This window comes from Acyrthosiphon pisum, chromosome A2, assembly GCF_005508785.2.
Source record: "Acyrthosiphon pisum isolate AL4f chromosome A2, pea_aphid_22Mar2018_4r6ur, whole genome shotgun sequence".
Lineage (NCBI taxonomy): Eukaryota > Metazoa > Arthropoda > Insecta > Hemiptera > Aphididae > Acyrthosiphon > Acyrthosiphon pisum.
The window spans coordinates 17,170,570-17,190,432 of record NC_042495.1 but is presented as its reverse complement, the minus strand read 5'-3'; the positions used below and the strand labels follow the sequence as shown (position 1 = coordinate 17,190,432).

General features: G+C 44.0%; 1 protein-coding gene across 1 annotated transcript in view; it reads right to left on the bottom strand.

The window, feature by feature from the left end:
- LOC107883900 overlaps positions 1-188 on the bottom strand; it is a 4,863-nt gene extending 4,675 nt beyond the window's left edge. The window contains exon 1 of the mRNA XM_016804833.2: positions 123-188. Coding sequence (XP_016660322.1) covers positions 123-188 — 66 coding nt within the window. The remainder of the gene's footprint in view (positions 1-122) is intronic.
- Between the last annotated feature and the right edge of the window lie 19,675 nt (positions 189-19,863).

Genomic DNA, 19,863 nt, shown 5'->3' with positions numbered 1-19,863 from the left:
GGTGGTTTTTGCCTGCGTACAAGTTATAGAGTATTTATTTTGGGCTACAAGGTCAATGTTCTAACGGATCACCAAGCCCTCACGTTCCTGTTTAAGTGCCGTTTGCGCAATGCCCGACTTACTCGATGGACGCTTTTGCTCCAAGAGTTTAACTTGAAGATCCAACATATTCCCGGTGCCACAAACATAATGGATGCCCTCTCTCGCAACCCGGTTGGACGCGACCAACATGATACTGATGAGTCAACCACGGTATGTGTGAGTAGTATCGAAATCAATGCGATCTCACCGAAATTTCAACGATATTTTGAGTCATTTGACTCCATATTACTGTCACAATGCGATGATCCGAAGCTGTCGAAAATTGCTCAAGTACTAGCAACACCATCAGCAGTATCTCCACAAATGCTGAAATACTATCTGCTATTCAAAAATATAGTATTTTACAGAAGACACTCATCAAGTGACCAGTGGCTCGTATACCCGAACACCGAATCGACGAATTAATTATCAAAGTCCATCAACATTTCGGTCATGTTGGACCAAAAAAGTGTATTCTCGCTATTCGCGAATTTTGTTTTTTTTCATCTTTCCAAACTCGAATAAGAAATGTTGTACAAACTTGTCAATTATGTCAACGCGCCAAAATTTCCAACACCCGCGTAGCTGGTGAAATGCGCTCGGTGCTTGCAGATGTACCACTAGGTCGTGTCCTGGTCGACCTCTATGGTCCGCTACCCCCTGGATGGAATAATGTCCGTTTCATTTTCGTCGTCCTGGACAATTTCACACGCTATGTTCGGTTGTACCCTCTAAAGAAGTCTACTGCAGTTGCCGTGACGAATCGGATGGTAAATGACTACATTCCGACATATGGAACTCCGCGATGTATCGTTTCTGACCATGGCGTACAATTCACAAGTCGAGTTTGGCAGGCACGTTTATCCGCGGTTGGAGTTCCACCCACCATGACCAGTGTTTACCATCCTCAGTCGAACCCGGCGGAGCGGGTTATGCGAGAGTTGGGAAGAATGTTCCGCACCTACTGTTCTGAACAACACATGCAGTGGCCCCGCTATGTGACGTACATCGAATGGGTATTGAACAATACCGTCCACGAGGCCACTGGACATACGCCTCAAGAATTATTTCTGAAAGTCGAGCGATGCAATCCATTCGACACCGCTGTCGAATTTCCACTACGTGTCCCACTCGCACAGCAGACCAAGTGGATTATGGCACGTGAAGTGCAGATTTCAAAATCGGAACGACGAAGACAACGACATGATAGTAAGGGAAAACCGACATTTTTCTGTGTTGGTCAATTGGTCCTCGTACGTGTCCACCGTTTGAGTTCTGCAGTGGATAAATGCATTCAAAAATTTTACATGCTGTACGAAGGGCCGTTTGAAGTAGCCGAACGGAAATCCGGAAATGCGTATGTTGTTGTGGATCCCGTAACTCAAAGTATCCGGGGAACGTTCAACGTTGTGTTACTCCGCCGATACAAGCCCGCAGTTTGGGAACCGGTGCAACAAGCAGAAGACGTTCCAAAACCCAAACGCCCAGGTTGAATTCTTACATCGACTACGGAGTCGATGTTTGATTGTTTTGTCTACTTCTGGCTGATATTTTATGCTCGCTATTTTATTTATATTATATTTCTATTATTTTCTTATATTATCATATTATTCTGTATCTCTCAAAATGCCTTTAACTTACCTGATCAGTATCCTATTAAATTGAAATTGTCTCAGTCTTAGACCCAATTTCAATTGGGGGGTTTCTGTAACGTTCAGTGTATGTTAAGGCCAGTTGTAAATATATATATTCTATTATATTACTATATTATCGGGTATTGGTAATGCGCCGCGCGTCAGTGTACAAAACCACCCGCACCACCGCCGCACCCACTACCACCTCTGCCGCAATCACACTTTATATATTAATTATTATTATTCACACTATTATATTATATATTACCGGCCTCCCACCAATTTATTGTATCCAAGACCGACGACCGGCTACCGCCACTCGTCGGTCTATCTTTCTTCGTCTTCCTGCTGCCTACGGTGACACTAGTCCCGAGTTATTATTGTTTTCCGCGGCGTTGTGTTTTTTTTTGGCAACATGGAGTAGCGGCCGTTGAAGTTTTTCCCCGGCGATGCCCGCGGAAAAGATGACGTTAACGATGAAAAAGGGTAATCAGACATCGACGGGTGTCTGATTCCTTTACCGTGTACACGGATATTATGTACGTATGATTATTGTTATTTTGTGTATCTGGCCGGTACAAGATGTTTGAATATTATTTTTATTTATTATTATTATCATTACTGTCACCCATATGTCCATCCTTGGAATATATATCATTGAATTACTATTACAAAAAAAAAAACAAAAACAAAAACAAGAAAAGAAATCCACGACGCTCCGGCCCTTCAGGTCTCGGCTCGTGGTTGGCGGCCTTGCCCAAAACCGGCGGGTACCCACATGACTCTCGAGCCATGAGCAATATGTCTCGAGATGTCACAGATGGCGACCTTGCCAGGATTTTCGAAAAACGTACAACGAGTCTCAAAATATAAATTCCTAACATACAGTAATAATGATATTTGCTCATGGAACACTTATAATGGTATCTGTTTATACTATATACGGTTTTTTGCTATCACGTAATTAAAGACGACGGGAGTGTGATATTATTATATAAAAGATTATAACGATGCCGCCGCGCGTCGTCGGTGTTTGGTGCAAAGTCTAAAGGCGCACGCTAGTCGTAAGGCCACATCGTTTCACCGTGAATGATACTGATTATGAATTACGTATACCTATTACAATAATATACTCCGTTAATCATTGTGTCGTTAATTGGTGAACACAGTACGAATATGCCAACGTTGTTTATTTGCATATAGTGTAAAACATAATAATATTTCCGTAGTGCAGTTTTTTTTTTTTCTCTCGTCCTTCCACCTGTCCCTCTTATGCTTACGTGCTGACGATACTATTATAAAAAAAAAAAAAAAATATTTTTTTTTTCGAACGGAATACTGCCTGATTTTTTTTCAGAAATTAATTGATCCAGTGGTATTGGTTACGGACAAAATGTCAAATTGTCAACCACTCCATATTGATTGCTAGCTGTGATTGCGTCGCAGAGTTGGTGTGAACCCGGTGTTGCCGTCGCATGCCTACTGCTGTCACTGAACGGGTGCGGTTTCTTCGATGCGGTGGTGATTTTCTGTATTGTTTAAGTTCATTTAAGTAAACTGGTACCATGTAAATGGATGTTTGAGATGCCTGTAGTATAATTATCGCTCGCTATTATATGAACACGGTTGATTATTTTGTATGTCGCAGCATGCAAGCGGTCGACCATCGTGTTTACATTTATAATTCATCCAGATTTATTAATCTTTAAGTTTTTAAATTATGCCATTGTTTCTGTTCGTCACCACTATCGTCGCAGCGAAGTGAACGAAGGGTTTTATATTATTGGCCTACGTTTTTAGTCGGTCGCTCGTTTTTTTTTTTGCAATTTGCTAACGACCGCGCTCGTACTAAAAGACGTCGCCATTTCCAGGTATCGACCTGATGTTTTTTTTTTTTTTTTTACTATCTGGATGGTTTTTTTTTGTCTTTTTAACATTTTCCACGGGTAGTTCCGCACTCAAACATTTATTATTATTTTAAGTTCCACCATTATGTACCCCGCAACACTGAGCAGCGCGGCGCGTTTTCGATTGTTTGTTGATCACACTGAACCGGTGTGGAAGAGAGGGGAGATGTTTTTTTTTTGTTCCCATGTTATTCTGTTATTAATTAATACCTCGTTGCTACGAGTGAGGTTCAACCAGTTTGTTTTTTCGCATAGCTGTTGATTTCATTTTAATTATTTATTATAGTTGTGAATTATTTATCATAATGATTCAATTTTATTTTTTTTATCGGCCGGCCAGCCATCAATTGTACGTACGTGTATTAATGCACAGGTTATATTGAAATATCATCATAACGTTTCTTTCTGCTCTGACGTCATCGTCGGGGAGATTTCACTATTTAATTTTATTATATTTATTTATTGTTCCGTGATTATTTATCGTAATATTCCATATTTCCATTACTATTATTTTTTTTAAAGTTTGATTTCTATTTGGTTTCTATTTGGTTATTTGGAAGTTGTGTCGGGTTTTTCAACCAATTGATTTTTTTTCCCTCCTGTTTGGGACTCTGAATGGAAAGTGCGGGAAAACGAGAATCCCGACCACCAATTCGCCTGATCGATCAACTCCTCAGCTCCGACAAAAATATGGGTCCAACAACCACCACCACGACGACCACGTCAACTACCTCCATTTCAACGCCGTCAACGTCCAACCCGACGGCCTCACGGGCCGATCCAACGATACACCAGATGTTCGCCCAACTGATTGCATCTAACGAAAAACACCGGGCTCAAACCGAGATTTTCCAACAGCAGACTACTCAGAAACTGTCTGAAAGTCTCGAGAGGTGGCGTTCCACCGACGCTCGGGTGGCCAATCTCGAATACGACACTATCCGAAATACCACCAACAATCTCAAACAGGAGGAGACAAATGTTGAGTTATCGCGGCGTTTAGAGTGCGTTGAGAAAGATGTATTTAATTTCCGTAATGAGTTAAACCTGGTGTCAAAGCAGTCGTGCGTGTCTCCCAATGTGCAACCCCAGACAACAGCAACCATTAATGCCCCAACTAGTTCTCATGATCCGGCACGGTTTTCGTTCGTAAATGTACCAGAACGTCTGCAAGACGCAGTATCAGAGTTCTCCGGCCATATTCCAACACTTCATCCGGAGAAATTCCTCGAGCAACTCCGCATCTATTTCGACAGTGTACCTTTGTCACCTGTTCAACAGTTAATGTCTGCTCAGCGTCGCCTGATCGATGATGCTCGACTTTGGTATGAAGCTCTTATTCCAACACCCAGAGATTATGCCGAGTTTCTAGACCTTTTCCGAAAACGTTATTGGTCAACCGCTACCCAACGTAAACTACGTAATGATGTTTTTCGACCCTACCAGTACACCCGTCAAGATGGTTTAGCTACTCACGCGATGCAGTGGATTGCAAGTGCCAAGTATTTAACACCTCCAATTGATAAAGACGACCTCGTATCTACGATAATACGCCATTACCCTACGGCTTTAGGTATGGCCCTACGTGGTCGAGGTCCACGTGACACCAATGAACTTCTTTGCTTCCTCACTGAATTTGAAGAATCTGCATCTTTTTGTGAAAGTCAGCGGGATAACAATCGGCCTCGCCCCCAAGCACCGCCTCAAAATGGAGGTGGTCGAGGTAATCACCAGGGACCCCACCGTCCATATCAGGGGAATAATCGGTACCAACGGCCACCATACGTTCCACCTCAAGAACAATACCAACCAGAACAACAACAGCCCAACAATCAACCGATCTCACAACTGGACATCTCGGGAAACGCCCGGGCGTCTCATTCGTGAATGCAGCACGTAGTGAGCGCCCGATGACACCCCCCTGCATCGCATTATCTGCGACCACTCAGGATTCATCAATCACTGAATCCAAGCGACCCGAAGTCAAAATAACAGTATTCAACAAAATTTCAGTGCCCGCGTTGTTTGATTCGGGAGCTTCGGTATCCGCCATTTCTGAAGAATTTTTCAAACGTGTTCAGACTCATTGTCCCAGCTCGATGACATTATCCATACTCCCAGTAACCGGAATCACCATATCCACTGCCGTACTTGGACGAAATAGGAAAGTTACCACTCAAGTATTACTCCCGTTTGATATAATGGAAAAAGAAACCGATGCTATTTTTCTTGTTGTCCCGCGGCTTGCAACCTCGGTCATACTCGGTGACGACTGGTTGTCACAAAACGGTGTACTTTTAAATTATATGACGCGACAAGTGGAGTTCCCACGCTGGGGAAAGTCCTATCCGTTTCAAATTGACGAAGGAGTGGAACCCGCGTCTCAGATGATGAAATTGTTGGAGCACCACCATGTCGAGTCAGCGTTACTTACCCCTAGCGAACAATGTACTCTGAGTATTACATTAACTGCTAAATTTATAGGAGAAGAAAACACAACCATCTACAATCTTAACGGTCTTGATGCCCAACTGTACCCGAACGACCAACGTGACGACAGATTCGATGAATGTATATCGAGTTCCCCTGGGGTCACCGAACAACAGCGGTCCCAATTGGTGGATGTCCTGGAGAAGTTCCAAAGTATATTCGACACACGTCCTGGGCTAAACAAACTGTACACCTGTCGTTTTGATGTATCTGAAGATATACCATTCAAAGTCCGCCCATACCCAATTCCTTTCGCACGACGACCAGCGGTTGAAAGTGAGCTGAAACGGATGCTTACTTGGGGGGTGATTGAACGCTGTTCGTCACCATACAGCAACCCAATCCTTTGCGTTGCAAAAAGTGATGGAACGGTCAGGCTGTGTTTAGACGCTCGGCGAATTAATCGAGTTATATTACCGATGCGTGATTCATCACCACCACTGGATGAACTGCTCGCTCGTTTCGGTGGAAAATCTCTGTTTTCCAGTTTGGATTTTACAGCCGGATATTGGCAAGTGCAGCTACACTCGGATGTTCGGAAATTCACAGCATTCACTTATGATGGTCGGACTTACCAATTCTGTGTAGTCCCATTCGGGCTCAATATATCGAATACTGCATTCGGTCTCGCTCTTGAAGCTGTACTCAATATTCGCGTGAATGATATGGACGACCAATTAAGCGATTTGCATATATACGTTGACGACCTGTTAATATCGTCTACAAATTTTTCCGAACATTTAGCCGGGCTCACCATGATGTTTCAAAAAATTAAGATGTCAGGGATGACCCTGAAACTGTCCAAGTGCGAGTTCCTACGCCAAGAAATCAAATTTCTCGGACATGTCATCACACCTTCTGGTATGTCCATGAACCCCAGTAAGCTGTGTGCAATACATGAATTCCCAGTACCACGGAATAAAAAAGAGTTGCAATCGTTCATCGGGTTTTGCAATTTTTACCGCAAGTTCGCCGATCACCATGCGTCCAAGATAAGCCCGCTCATCGAACTCATCAAAACGGGTACTCCCTGGCGATTCGGGTCTGCTGAACTGGAAATGTTCAATTCAGTGAAGAAGTCATTTACCGACCAATATTTATCTCATCCCATGTTTGACAGTGAATTCTATTTACAAACCGATGCTAGTAAACTTGGTCTTGGCGCCGAACTTTTTCAGTACTCATCAACCGGTGAAAGGCGTACCATCTCTTTTGCTAGTAGGACACTCAATTCCGCTGAGAAAAACTACTCCATTACGGAATTGGAACTGTTGTCGGTGGTTTTTGCCTGCGTCAAGTTTAGAGTATTTATTTTGGGCTACAAGGTCAATGTTCTAACGGATCACCAAGCCCTCACGTTCCTGTTTAAGTGCCGTTTGCGCAATGCCCGACTTACTCGATGGACGCTTTTGCTCCAAGAGTTTAACTTGAAGATCCAACATATTCCCGGTGCCACAAACATAATGGATGCCCTCTCTCGCAACCCGGTTGGACGCGACCAACATGATACTGATGAGTCAACCACGGTATGTGTGAGTAGTATCGAAATCAATGCGATCTCACCGAAATTTCAACGATATTTTGAGTCATTTGACTCCATATTACTGTCACAATGCGATGATCCGAAGCTGTCGAAAATTGCTCAAGTACTAGCAACACCATCAGCAGTATCTCCACAAATGCTGAAATACTATCTGCTATTCAAAAATATAGTATTTTACAGAAGACACTCATCAAGTGACCAGTGGCTCGTATGTATACCCGAACACCGAATCGACGAATTAATTATCAAAGTCCATCAACATTTCGGTCATGTTGGACCAAAAAAGTGTATTCTCGCTATTCGCGAATTTTGTTTTTTTTCATCTTTCCAAACTCGAATAAGAAATGTTGTACAAACTTGTCAATTATGTCAACGCGCCAAAATTTCCAACACCCGCGTAGCTGGTGAAATGCGCTCGGTGCTTGCAGATGTACCACTAGGTCGTGTCCTGGTCGACCTCTATGGTCCGCTACCCCCTGGATGGAATAATGTCCGTTTCATTTTCGTCGTCCTGGACAATTTCACACGCTATGTTCGGTTGTACCCTCTAAAGAAGTCTACTGCAGTTGCCGTGACGAATCGGATGGTAAATGACTACATTCCGACATATGGAACTCCGCGATGTATCGTTTCTGACCATGGCGTACAATTCACAAGTCGAGTTTGGCAGGCACGTTTATCCGCGGTTGGAGTTCCACCCACCATGACCAGTGTTTACCATCCTCAGTCGAACCCGGCGGAGCGGGTTATGCGAGAGTTGGGAAGAATGTTCCGCACCTACTGTTCTGAACAACACATGCAGTGGCCCCGCTATGTGACGTACATCGAATGGGTATTGAACAATACCGTCCACGAGGCCACTGGACATACGCCTCAAGAATTATTTCTGAAAGTCGAGCGATGCAATCCATTCGACACCGCTGTCGAATTTCCACTACGTGTCCCACTCGCACAGCAGACCAAGTGGATTATGGCACGTGAAGTGCAGATTTCAAAATCGGAACGACGAAGACAACGACATGATAGTAAGGGAAAACCGACATTCTTCTGTGTTGGTCAATTGGTCCTCGTACGTGTCCACCGTTTGAGTTCTGCAGTGGATAAATGCATTCAAAAATTTTACATGCTGTACGAAGGGCCGTTTGAAGTAGCCGAACGGAAATCCGGAAATGCGTATGTTGTTGTGGATCCCGTAACTCAAAGTATCCGGGGAACGTTCAACGTTGTGTTACTCCGCCGATACAAGCCCGCAGTTTGGGAACCGGTGCAACAAGCAGAAGACGTTCCAAAACCCAAACGCCCAGGTTGAATTCTTACATCGACTACGGAGTCGATGTTTGATTGTTTTGTCTATTTCTGGCTGATATTTTATGCTCGCTATTTTATTTATATTATATTTCTATTATTTTCTTATATTATCATATTATTCTGTATCTCTCAAAATGCCCTTAACTTACCTGATCAGTATCTTATTAAATTGAAATTGTCTCAGTCTTAGACCCAATTTCAATTGGGGGGTTTCTGTAACGTTCAGTGTATGTTAAGGCCAGTTGTAAATATATATATTCTATTATATTACTATATTATCGGGTATTGGTAATGCGCCGCGCGTCAGTGTACAAAACCTCCCGCACCACCGCCGCACCCACTACCACCTCTGCCGCAATCACACTTTATATATTAATTATTATTATTCACACTATTATATTATATATTACCGGCCTCCCACCAATTTATTGTATCCAAGACCGACGACCGGCTACCGCCACTCGTCGGTCTATCTTTCTTCGTCTTCCTGCTGCCTACGGTGACACTAGTCCCGAGTTATTATTGTTTTCCGCGGCGTTGTGTTTTTTTGGCAACATGGAGTAGCGGCCGTTGAAGTTTTTCCCCGGCGATGCCCGCGGAAAAGATGACGTTAACGATGAAAAAGGGTAATCAGACATCGACGGGTGCCTGATTCCTTTACCGTGTATACGGATATTATGTACGTATGATTATTGTTATTTTGTGTATCTGGCCGGTACAAGATGTTTGAATATTATTATTATTATTATTATTATCACCGTCTGTTCAGATCATTATTATTATTATTGCCGTTTATTTTATTAAGACCGAGTTTTACGCCCGTCCGAGCTTTCTCGGCACCAAATTAATATAACCAGCCCAAATACCTTATTTTGTCTATTGAGTTTTTATTTATTATTATTATCATTACTGTCACCCATATGTCCATCCTTGGAATATATATCATTGAATTACTATTACAAAAAAAAAAGAAAAACAAAAACAAGAAAAGAAATCCACGATGCTCCGGCCCTTCAGGTCTCGGCTCGTGGTTGGCGGCCTTGCCCAAAACCGGCGGGTACCCACATGACTCTCGAGCCATGAGCAATATGTCTCGAGATGTCACAGATGGCGACCTTGCCAGGATTTTCGAAAAACGTACAACGAGTCTCAAAATATAAATTCCTAACATACAGTAATAATGATATTTGCTCATGGAACACTTATAATGGTATCTGTTTATACTATATACGGTTTTTTGCTATCACGTAATTAAAGACGACGGGAGTGTGATATTATTATATAAAAGATTATAACGATGCCGCCGCGCGTCGTCGGTGTTTGGTGCAAAGTCTAAAGGCGCACGCTAGTCGTAAGGCCACATCGTTTCACCGTGAATGATACTGATTATGAATTACGTATACCTATTACAATAATATACTCCGTTAATCATTGTGTCGTTAATTGGTGAACACAGTACGAATATGCCAACGTTGTTTATTTGCATATAGTGTAAAACATAATAATATTTCCGTAGTGCAGTTTTTTTTTTCTCTCGTCCTTCCACCTGTCCCTCTTATGCTTACGTGCTGACGATACTATTATAAAAAAAAAAAAAATATTTTTTTTTCGAACGGAATACTGCCTGATTTTTTTTCAGAAATTAATTGATCCAGTGGTATTGGTTACGGACAAAATGTCAAATTGTCAACCACTCCATATTGATTGCTAGCTGTGATTGCGTCGCAGAGTTGGTGTGAACCCGGTGTTGCCGTCGCATGCCTACTGCTGTCACTGAACGGGTGCGGTTTCTTCGATGCGGTGGTGATTTTCTGTATTGTTTAAGTTCATTTAAGTAAACTGGTACCATGTAAATGGATGTTTGAGATGCCTGTAGTATAATTATCGCTCGCTATTATATGAACACGGTTGATTATTTTGTATGTCGCAGCATGCAAGCGGTCGACCATCGTGTTTACATTTATAATTCATCCAGATTTATTAATCTTTAAGTTTTTAAATTATGCCATTGTTTCTGTTCGTCACCACTATCGTCGCAGCGAAGTGAACGAAGGGTTTTATATTATTGGCCTACGTTTTTAGTCGGTCGCTCGTTTTTTTTTTTTGCAATTTGCTAACGACCGCGCTCGTACTAAAAGACGTCGCCATTTCCAGGTATCGACCTGATGTTTTTTTTTTTTTTTACTATCTGGATGGTTTTTTTTTGTCTTTTTAACATTTTCCACGGGTAGTTCCGCACTCAAACATTTATTATTATTTTAAGTTCCACCATTATGTACCCCGCAACACTGAGCAGCGCGGCGCGTTTTCGATTGTTTGTTGATCACACTGAACCGGTGTGGAAGAGAGGGGAGATGTTTTTTTTTTGTTCCCATGTTATTCTGTTATTAATTAATACCTCGTTGCTACGAGTGAGGTTCAACCAGTTTGTTTTTTCGCATAGCTGTTGATTTCATTTTAATTATTTATTATAGTTGTGAATTATTTATCATAATGATTCAATTTTATTTTTTTATCGGCCGGCCAGCCATCAATTGTACGTACGTGTATTAATGCACAGGTTATATTGAAATATCATCATAACGTTTCTTTCTGCTCTGACGTCATCGTCGGGGAGATTTCACTATTTAATTTTATTATATTTATTTATTGTTCCGTGATTATTTATCGTAATATTCCATATTTCCATTACTATTATTTTTTTTAAAGTTTGATTTCTATTTGGTTTCTATTTGGTTATTTGGAAGTTGTGTCGGGTTTTTCAACCAATTGATTTTTTTTCCCTCCTGTTTGGGACTCTGAATGGAAAGTGCGGGAAAACGAGAATCCCGACCACCAATTCGCCTGATCGATCAACTCCTCAGCTCCGACAAAAATATGGGTCCAACAACCACCACCACGACGACCACGTCAACTACCTCCATTTCAACGCCGTCAACGTCCAACCCGACGGCCTCACGGGCCGATCCAACGATACACCAGATGTTCGCCCAACTGATTGCATCTAACGAAAAACACCGGGCTCAAACCGAGGTTTTCCAACAGCAGACTACTCAGAAACTGTCTGAAAGTCTCGAGAGGTGGCGTTCCACCGACGCTCGGGTGGCCAATCTCGAATACGACACTATCCGAAATACCACCAACAATCTCAAACAGGAGGAGACAAATGTTGAGTTATCGCGGCGTTTAGAGTGCGTTGAGAAAGATGTATTTAATTTCCGTAATGAGTTAAACCTGGTGTCAAAGCAGTCGTGCGTGTCTCCCAATGTGCAACCCCAGACAACAGCAACCATTAATGCCCCAACTAGTTCTCATGATCCGGCACGGTTTTCGTTCGTAAATGTACCAGAACGTCTGCAAGACGCAGTATCAGAGTTCTCCGGCCATATTCCAACACTTCATCCGGAGAAATTCCTCGAGCAACTCCGCATCTATTTCGACAGTGTACCTTTGTCACCTGTTCAACAGTTAATGTCTGCTCAGCGTCGCCTGATCGATGATGCTCGACTTTGGTATGAAGCTCTTATTCCAACACCCAGAGATTATGCCGAGTTTCTAGACCTTTTCCGAAAACGTTATTGGTCAACCGCTACCCAACGTAAACTACGTAATGATGTTTTTCGACCCTACCAGTACACCCGTCAAGATGGTTTAGCTACTCACGCGATGCAGTGGATTGCAAGTGCCAAGTATTTAACACCTCCAATTGATAAAGACGACCTCGTATCTACGATAATACGCCATTACCCTACGGCTTTAGGTATGGCCCTACGTGGTCGAGGTCCACGTGACACCAATGAACTTCTTTGCTTCCTCACTGAATTTGAAGAATCTGCATCTTTTTGTGAAAGTCAGCGTGATAACAATCGGCCTCGCCCCCAAGCACCGCCTCAAAATGGAGGTGGTCGAGGTAATCACCAGGGACCCCACCGTCCATATCAGGGGAATAATCGGTACCAACGGCCACCATACGTTCCACCTCAAGAACAATACCACCAACAATCAACCGATCTCACAACTGGACATCTCGGGAAACGCCCGGGCGTCTCATTCGTGAATGCAGCACGTAGTGAGCGCCCGATGACACCCCCCTGCATCGCATTATCTGCGACCACTCAGGACTCATCAATCACTGAATCCAAGCGACCCGAAGTCAAAATAACAGTATTCAACAAAATTTCAGTGCCCGCGTTGTTTGATTCGGGAGCTTCGGTATCCGCCATTTCTGAAGAATTTTTCAAACGTGTTCAGACTCATTGTCCCAGCTCGATGACATTATCCATACTCCCAGTAACCGGAATCACCATATCCACTGCCGTACTTGGACGAAATAGGAAAGTTACCACTCAAGTACTAGCAACACCATCAGCAGTATCTCCACAAATGCTGAAATACTATCTGCTATTCAAAAATATAGTATTTTACAGAAGACACTCATCAAGTGACCAGTGGCTCGTATGTATACCCGAACACCGAATCGACGAATTAATTATCAAAGTCCATCAACATTTCGGTCATGTTGGACCAAAAAAGTGTATTCTCGCTATTCGCGAATTTTGTTTTTTTTCATCTTTCCAAACTCGAATAAGAAATGTTGTACAAACTTGTCAATTATGTCAACGCGCCAAAATTTCCAACACCCGCGTAGCTGGTGAAATGCGCTCGGTGCTTGCAGATGTACCACTAGGTCGTGTCCTGGTCGACCTCTATGGTCCGCTACCCCCTGGATGGAATAATGTCCGTTTCATTTTCGTCGTCCTGGACAATTTCACACGCTATGTTCGGTTGTACCCTCTAAAGAAGTCTACTGCAGTTGCCGTGACGAATCGGATGGTAAATGACTACATTCCGACATATGGAACTCCGCGATGTATCGTTTCTGACCATGGCGTACAATTCACAAGTCGAGTTTGGCAGGCACGTTTATCCGCGGTTGGAGTTCCACCCACCATGACCAGTGTTTACCATCCTCAGTCGAACCCGGCGGAGCGGGTTATGCGAGAGTTGGGAAGAATGTTCCGCACCTACTGTTCTGAACAACACATGCAGTGGCCCCGCTATGTGACGTACATCGAATGGGTATTGAACAATACCGTCCACGAGGCCACTGGACATACGCCTCAAGAATTATTTCTGAAAGTCGAGCGATGCAATCCATTCGACACCGCTGTCGAATTTCCACTACGTGTCCCACTCGCACAGCAGACCAAGTGGATTATGGCACGTGAAGTGCAGATTTCAAAATCGGAACGACGAAGACAACGACATGATAGTAAGGGAAAACCGACATTTTTCTGTGTTGGTCAATTGGTCCTCGTACGTGTCCACCGTTTGAGTTCTGCAGTGGATAAATGCATTCAAAAATTTTACATGCTGTACGAAGGGCCGTTTGAAGTAGCCGAACGGAAATCCGGAAATGCGTATGTTGTTGTGGATCCCGTAACTCAAAGTATCCGGGGAACGTTCAACGTTGTGTTACTCCGCCGATACAAGCCCGCAGTTTGGGAACCGGTGCAACAAGCAGAAGACGTTCCAAAACCCAAACGCCCAGGTTGAATTCTTACATCGACTACGGAGTCGATGTTTGATTGTTTTGTCTACTTCTGGCTGATATTTTATGCTCGCTATTTTATTTATATTATATTTCTATTATTTTCTTATATTATCATATTATTCTGTATCTCTCAAAATGCCCTTAACTTACCTGATCAGTATCTTATTAAATTGAAATTGTCTCAGTCTTAGACCCAATTTCAATTGGGGGGTTTCTGTAACGTTCAGTGTATGTTAAGGCCAGTTGTAAATATATATATTCTATTATATTACTATATTATCGGGTATTGGTAATGCGCCGCGCGTCAGTGTACAAAACCTCCCGCACCACCGCCGCACCCACTACCACCTCTGCCGCAATCACACTTTATATATTAATTATTATTATTCACACTATTATATTATATATTACCGGCCTCCCACCAATTTATTGTATCCAAGACCGACGACCGGCTACCGCCACTCGTCGGTCTATCTTTCGTCGTCTTCCTGCTGCCTACGGTGACACTAGTCCCGAGTTATTATTGTTTTCCGCGGCGTTGTGTTTTTTTTTTGGCAACATGGAGTAGCGGCCGTTGAAGTTTTTCCCCGGCGATGCCCGCGGAAAAGATGACGTTAACGATGAAAAAGGGTAATCAGACATCGACGGGTGTCTGATTCCTTTACCGTGTATACGGATATTATGTACGTATGATTATTGTTATTTTGTGTATCTGGCCGGTACAAGATGTTTGAATATTATTATTATTATTATTATTATCACCGTCTGTTCAGATCATTATTATTATTATTGCCGTTTATTTTATTAAGACCGAGTTTTACGCCCGTCCGAGCTTTCTCGGCACCAAATTAATATAACCAGCCCAAATACCTTATTTTTGTCTATTGAGTTTTTATTTATTATTATTATCATTACTGTCACCCATATGTCCATCCTTGGAATATATATCATTGAATTACTATTACAAAAAAAAAAGAAAAACAAAAACAAGAAAAGAAATCCACGACGCTCCGGCCCTTCAGGTCTCGGCTCGTGGTTGGCGGCCTTGCCCAAAACCGGCGGGTACCCACATGACTCTCGAGCCATGAGCAATATGTCTCGAGATGTCACAGATGGCGACCTTGCCAGGATATTCGAAAAACGTACAACGAGTCTCAAAATATAAATTCCTAACATACAGTAATAATGATATTTGCTCATGGAACACTTATAATGGTATCTGTTTATACTATATACGGTTTTTTGCTATCACGTAATTAAAGACGACGGGAGTGTGATATTATTATATAAAAGATTATAACGATGCCGCCGCGCGTCGTCGGTGTTGGTGCAAAGTCTAAAGGCGCACGCTAGTCGTAAGGCCACATCGTTTCACCGTGAATGATACTGATTATGAATTACGTATACCTATTACAATAATATACTCCGTTAATCATTGTGTCGTTAATTGGTGAACACAGTACGAATATGCCAACGTTGTTTATTTGCATATAGTGTAAAACATAATAATATTTCCGTAGTGCAGTTTTTTTTCTCTCGTCCTTCCACCTGTCCCTCTTATGCTTACGTGCTGACGATACTATTATAAAAAAAAAAAATATTTTTTTTCGAACGGAATACTGCCTGATTTTTTTTCAGAAATTAATTGATCCAGTGGTATTGGTTACGGACAAAATGTCAAATTGTCAACCACTCCATATTGATTGCTAGCTGTGATTGCGTCGCAGAGTTGGTGTGAACCCGGTGTTGCCGTCGCATGCCTACTGCTGTCACTGGACGGGTGCGGTTTCTTCGATGCGGTGGTGATTTTCTGTATTGTTTAAGTTCATTTAAGTAAACTGGTACCATGTAAATGGATGTTTGAGATGCCTGTAGTATAATTATCGCTCGCTATTATATGAACACGGTTGATTATTTTGTATGTCGCAGCATGCAAGCGGTCGACCATCGTGTTTACATTTATAATTCATCCAGATTTATTAATCTTTAAGTTTTTAAATTATGCCATTGTTTCTGTTCGTCACCACTATCGTCGCAGCGAAGTGAACGAAGGGTTTTATATTATTGGCCTACGTTTTTAGTCGGTCGCTCGTTTTTTTTTTGCAATTTGCTAACGACCGCGCTCGTACTAAAAGACGTCGCCATTTCCAGGTATCGACCTGATGTTTTTTTTTTTTACTATCTGGATGGTTTTTTTTTGTCTTTTTAACATTTTCCACGGGTAGTTCCGCACTCAAACATTTATTATTATTTTAAGTTCCACCATTATGTACCCCGCAACACTGAGCAGCGCGGCGCGTTTTCGATTGTTTGTTGATCACACTGAACCGGTGTGGAAGAGAGGGGAGATGTTTTTTTTTGTTCCCATGTTATTCTGTTATTAATTAATACCTCGTTGCTACGAGTGAGGTTCAACCAGTTTGTTTTTTCGCATAGCTGTTGATTTCATTTTAATTATTTATTATAGTTGTGAATTATTTATCATAATGATTCAATTTTATTTTTTTATCGGCCGGCCAGCCATCAATTGTACGTACGTGTATTAATGCACAGGTTATATTGAAATATCATCATAACGTTTCTTTCTGCTCTGACGTCATCGTCGGGGAGATTTCACTATTTAATTTTATTATATTTATTTATTGTTCCGTGATTATTTATCGTAATATTCCATATTTCCATTACTATTATTTTTTTTAAAGTTTGATTTCTATTTGGTTTCTATTTGGTTATTTGGAAGTTGTGTCGGGTTTTTCAACCAATTGATTTTTTTTCCCTCCTGTTTGGGACTCTGAATGGAAAGTGCGGGAAAACGAGAATCCCGACCACCAATTCGCCTGATCGATCAACTCCTCAGCTCCGACAAAAATATGGGTCCAACAACCACCACCACGACGACCACGTCAACTACCTCCATTTCAACGCCGTCAACGTCCAACCCGACGGCCTCACGGGCCGATCCAACGATACACCAGATGTACACAACGCTTCCAAGAGGCTCCCACCCGGTAAGGCAACCGGACCTGATGGCATTCCGAACGAGGTTCTGGCGAAAGTCGCCCTCCTCAGGCCACATACGCTCCTCAATGTTTTCAACAGCTGCTTGGTAAACAGTACATTCCCATCACGATGGAAGGAGTCCAGACTCGTGCTCCTACACAAAGGTCCCGGAAAACCGGTATCCGAACCTTCCAGCTACAGGCCACTGTGCATGCTCGACTCGACAGGCAAGTTACTAGAGCGGCTCATTCTCACGAGGCTCAACGAGCACCTCGATAGAACAGATCTCCGATCGCCAAACCAGTACGGCTTTCGACGCGGCCGGTCAACAGAGGACGCGATCAAGCGACTACTGGAGACGGCTCACGGCGCGGCCCAGGGGGCCGTACGAAATCGGGACCTGTGCGTGGCCGTCTCTTTAGACGTCAGGAACGCCTTCAACACTGCGCCATGGAGAAGGATAGACGCCGCACTCCGCGAAAAAAAGGTCCCTTCGTACCTCATTCGGCTAATCAGGTCCTATCTCCAAGACCGGTCCATACTGGTAGGCCAGACGCTCCTCCGGCGAAGCACCACGTGCGGCGTTCCCCAGGGCTCGGTCCTCGGACCAGCACTGTGGAACATCTTCTACGACGAGCTTCTTGAGTTGAAAATGCCTCAGGGCGTACAACTAGTGGCGTTCGCGGACGACGTTTGCGTCCTCGGCATCTCGCGGAACGGTGAGTCTGCCTCGACGCTCATGAACCCCGTCCTCGAGGCGGTGGCCGAGTGGATGAATATTAATGGCCTCCAACTAGCTCCGGCCAAATCCGAAGCAATAGTTCTCACCAGAAAAAATGTGTTCAACGACCCTGAGCTCATCGTCGAAGGTCATGCGATCCCGGTCAAACAGTCCATGCGATACCTCGGCGTTGAGCTTGACACTCGTCTATTATTCACCAAGCACATCCAACAGGCGTCGTCGAAGGCATCCAAATCAGCGCTCGCCATAGCGAGACTGATGCCTAACGTCGGAGGACCGTCGCAGTGCAAGAGAGCTCTCTTGGGAACAGTCACCAACAGCAAAATGCTGTACGCTGCTTCAACCTGGGCCACCCAAGGCACTAAAACGGCGAAGAACTGAAATGAGATGGCGAGGGCTCAGCGAACCGTCGCGATCCGCACCATACGAGCATACCGCACCGTCTCTGCTGACGGGTCTTCTCTGCTCGCGTCCATGGTTCCAGCCGATATCGTAGCCAACGAGAGGGCCAGGATGCGCCGGCGCCTCGACGATCAGGATGAGATTACGCCCAAAAGTGGCATAAAGAGACAGGAAAGAGCCATCAGCATCACAGCGTGGCAGGCAAGATGGGACCGTTCGCCAAACGCCAGATGGACACACAGACTTCTCCCTGACGTGGGTCGCTGGCTGTCCAAGCCACCTCTAAGTCTGACGTATCACCTGACTCAGGTTCTGTCTGGGCACGGGTGCTTCAGGAGCTATCTGCACGATAAGGATCGGGCCGTCGACAGCTATTGCTACTATTGCATGGACCCAGACGACACGGTTGAACACACGGTGTTCGCATGTCCGAGATGGCTCGATGACCGTGCTCGCATGACCGAGATACTCAGAAGACCCCCAAATGCAGCTGACGTCCAGGAAATCCTGTGCGGACCCTCGCTGGTTGACCTGCCGGAAGAAACCATCGCCAGACAACGTTTGCTGCTCCAATCAAGGACAAATCGAAACGAGCTGATCGCCATGATTGAATCAATCATGTCGACAAAGGAAGACGACGAACGAGAAGACCAGGCCTACCACAGAGCAGCAACAAACATGCGAAGAGCGCGGCAAGCTCCAGCCTGAGCCACAAGGGACCACGATGAAGAACGGTCAGTCTCACCCTCGAGTCGCAACAGCGAAACGTCGGAGGTGTCACCGACCACGTTCTTCATCCCCCACTTGTGACACCACGGGAGGGATCTAGACCATACCGGAAGCGGAGGACATCCGAGTACGTGACTCCAGAGCGGCGGACTACGGTCGGCTCGTGAAAAGGAGCTAAGAACGAGTCAAACAGGGCGGCGGACTCCGGTTGGCCTGCCAACACGAATCACCGAACATAAAATAAAATAGCTAAGTACGACCTAAGAGAGCTCCCAGAACGACGACACAAGGACAACGGGCAGAAGGAAAACTATGAAACCATCAACGGCGAGACGCGCATTCCACAAGATCCGAAAGAGAAGACGCGAGGTACGAGGTAGAGGCCGGCTGGCTATCAAGCCGGGCCCAGAAAACAACAGAACGAGAAGACAGACTCGCGGGCAGCGAAAGCCGGGTCGAGATTCTTACAACGC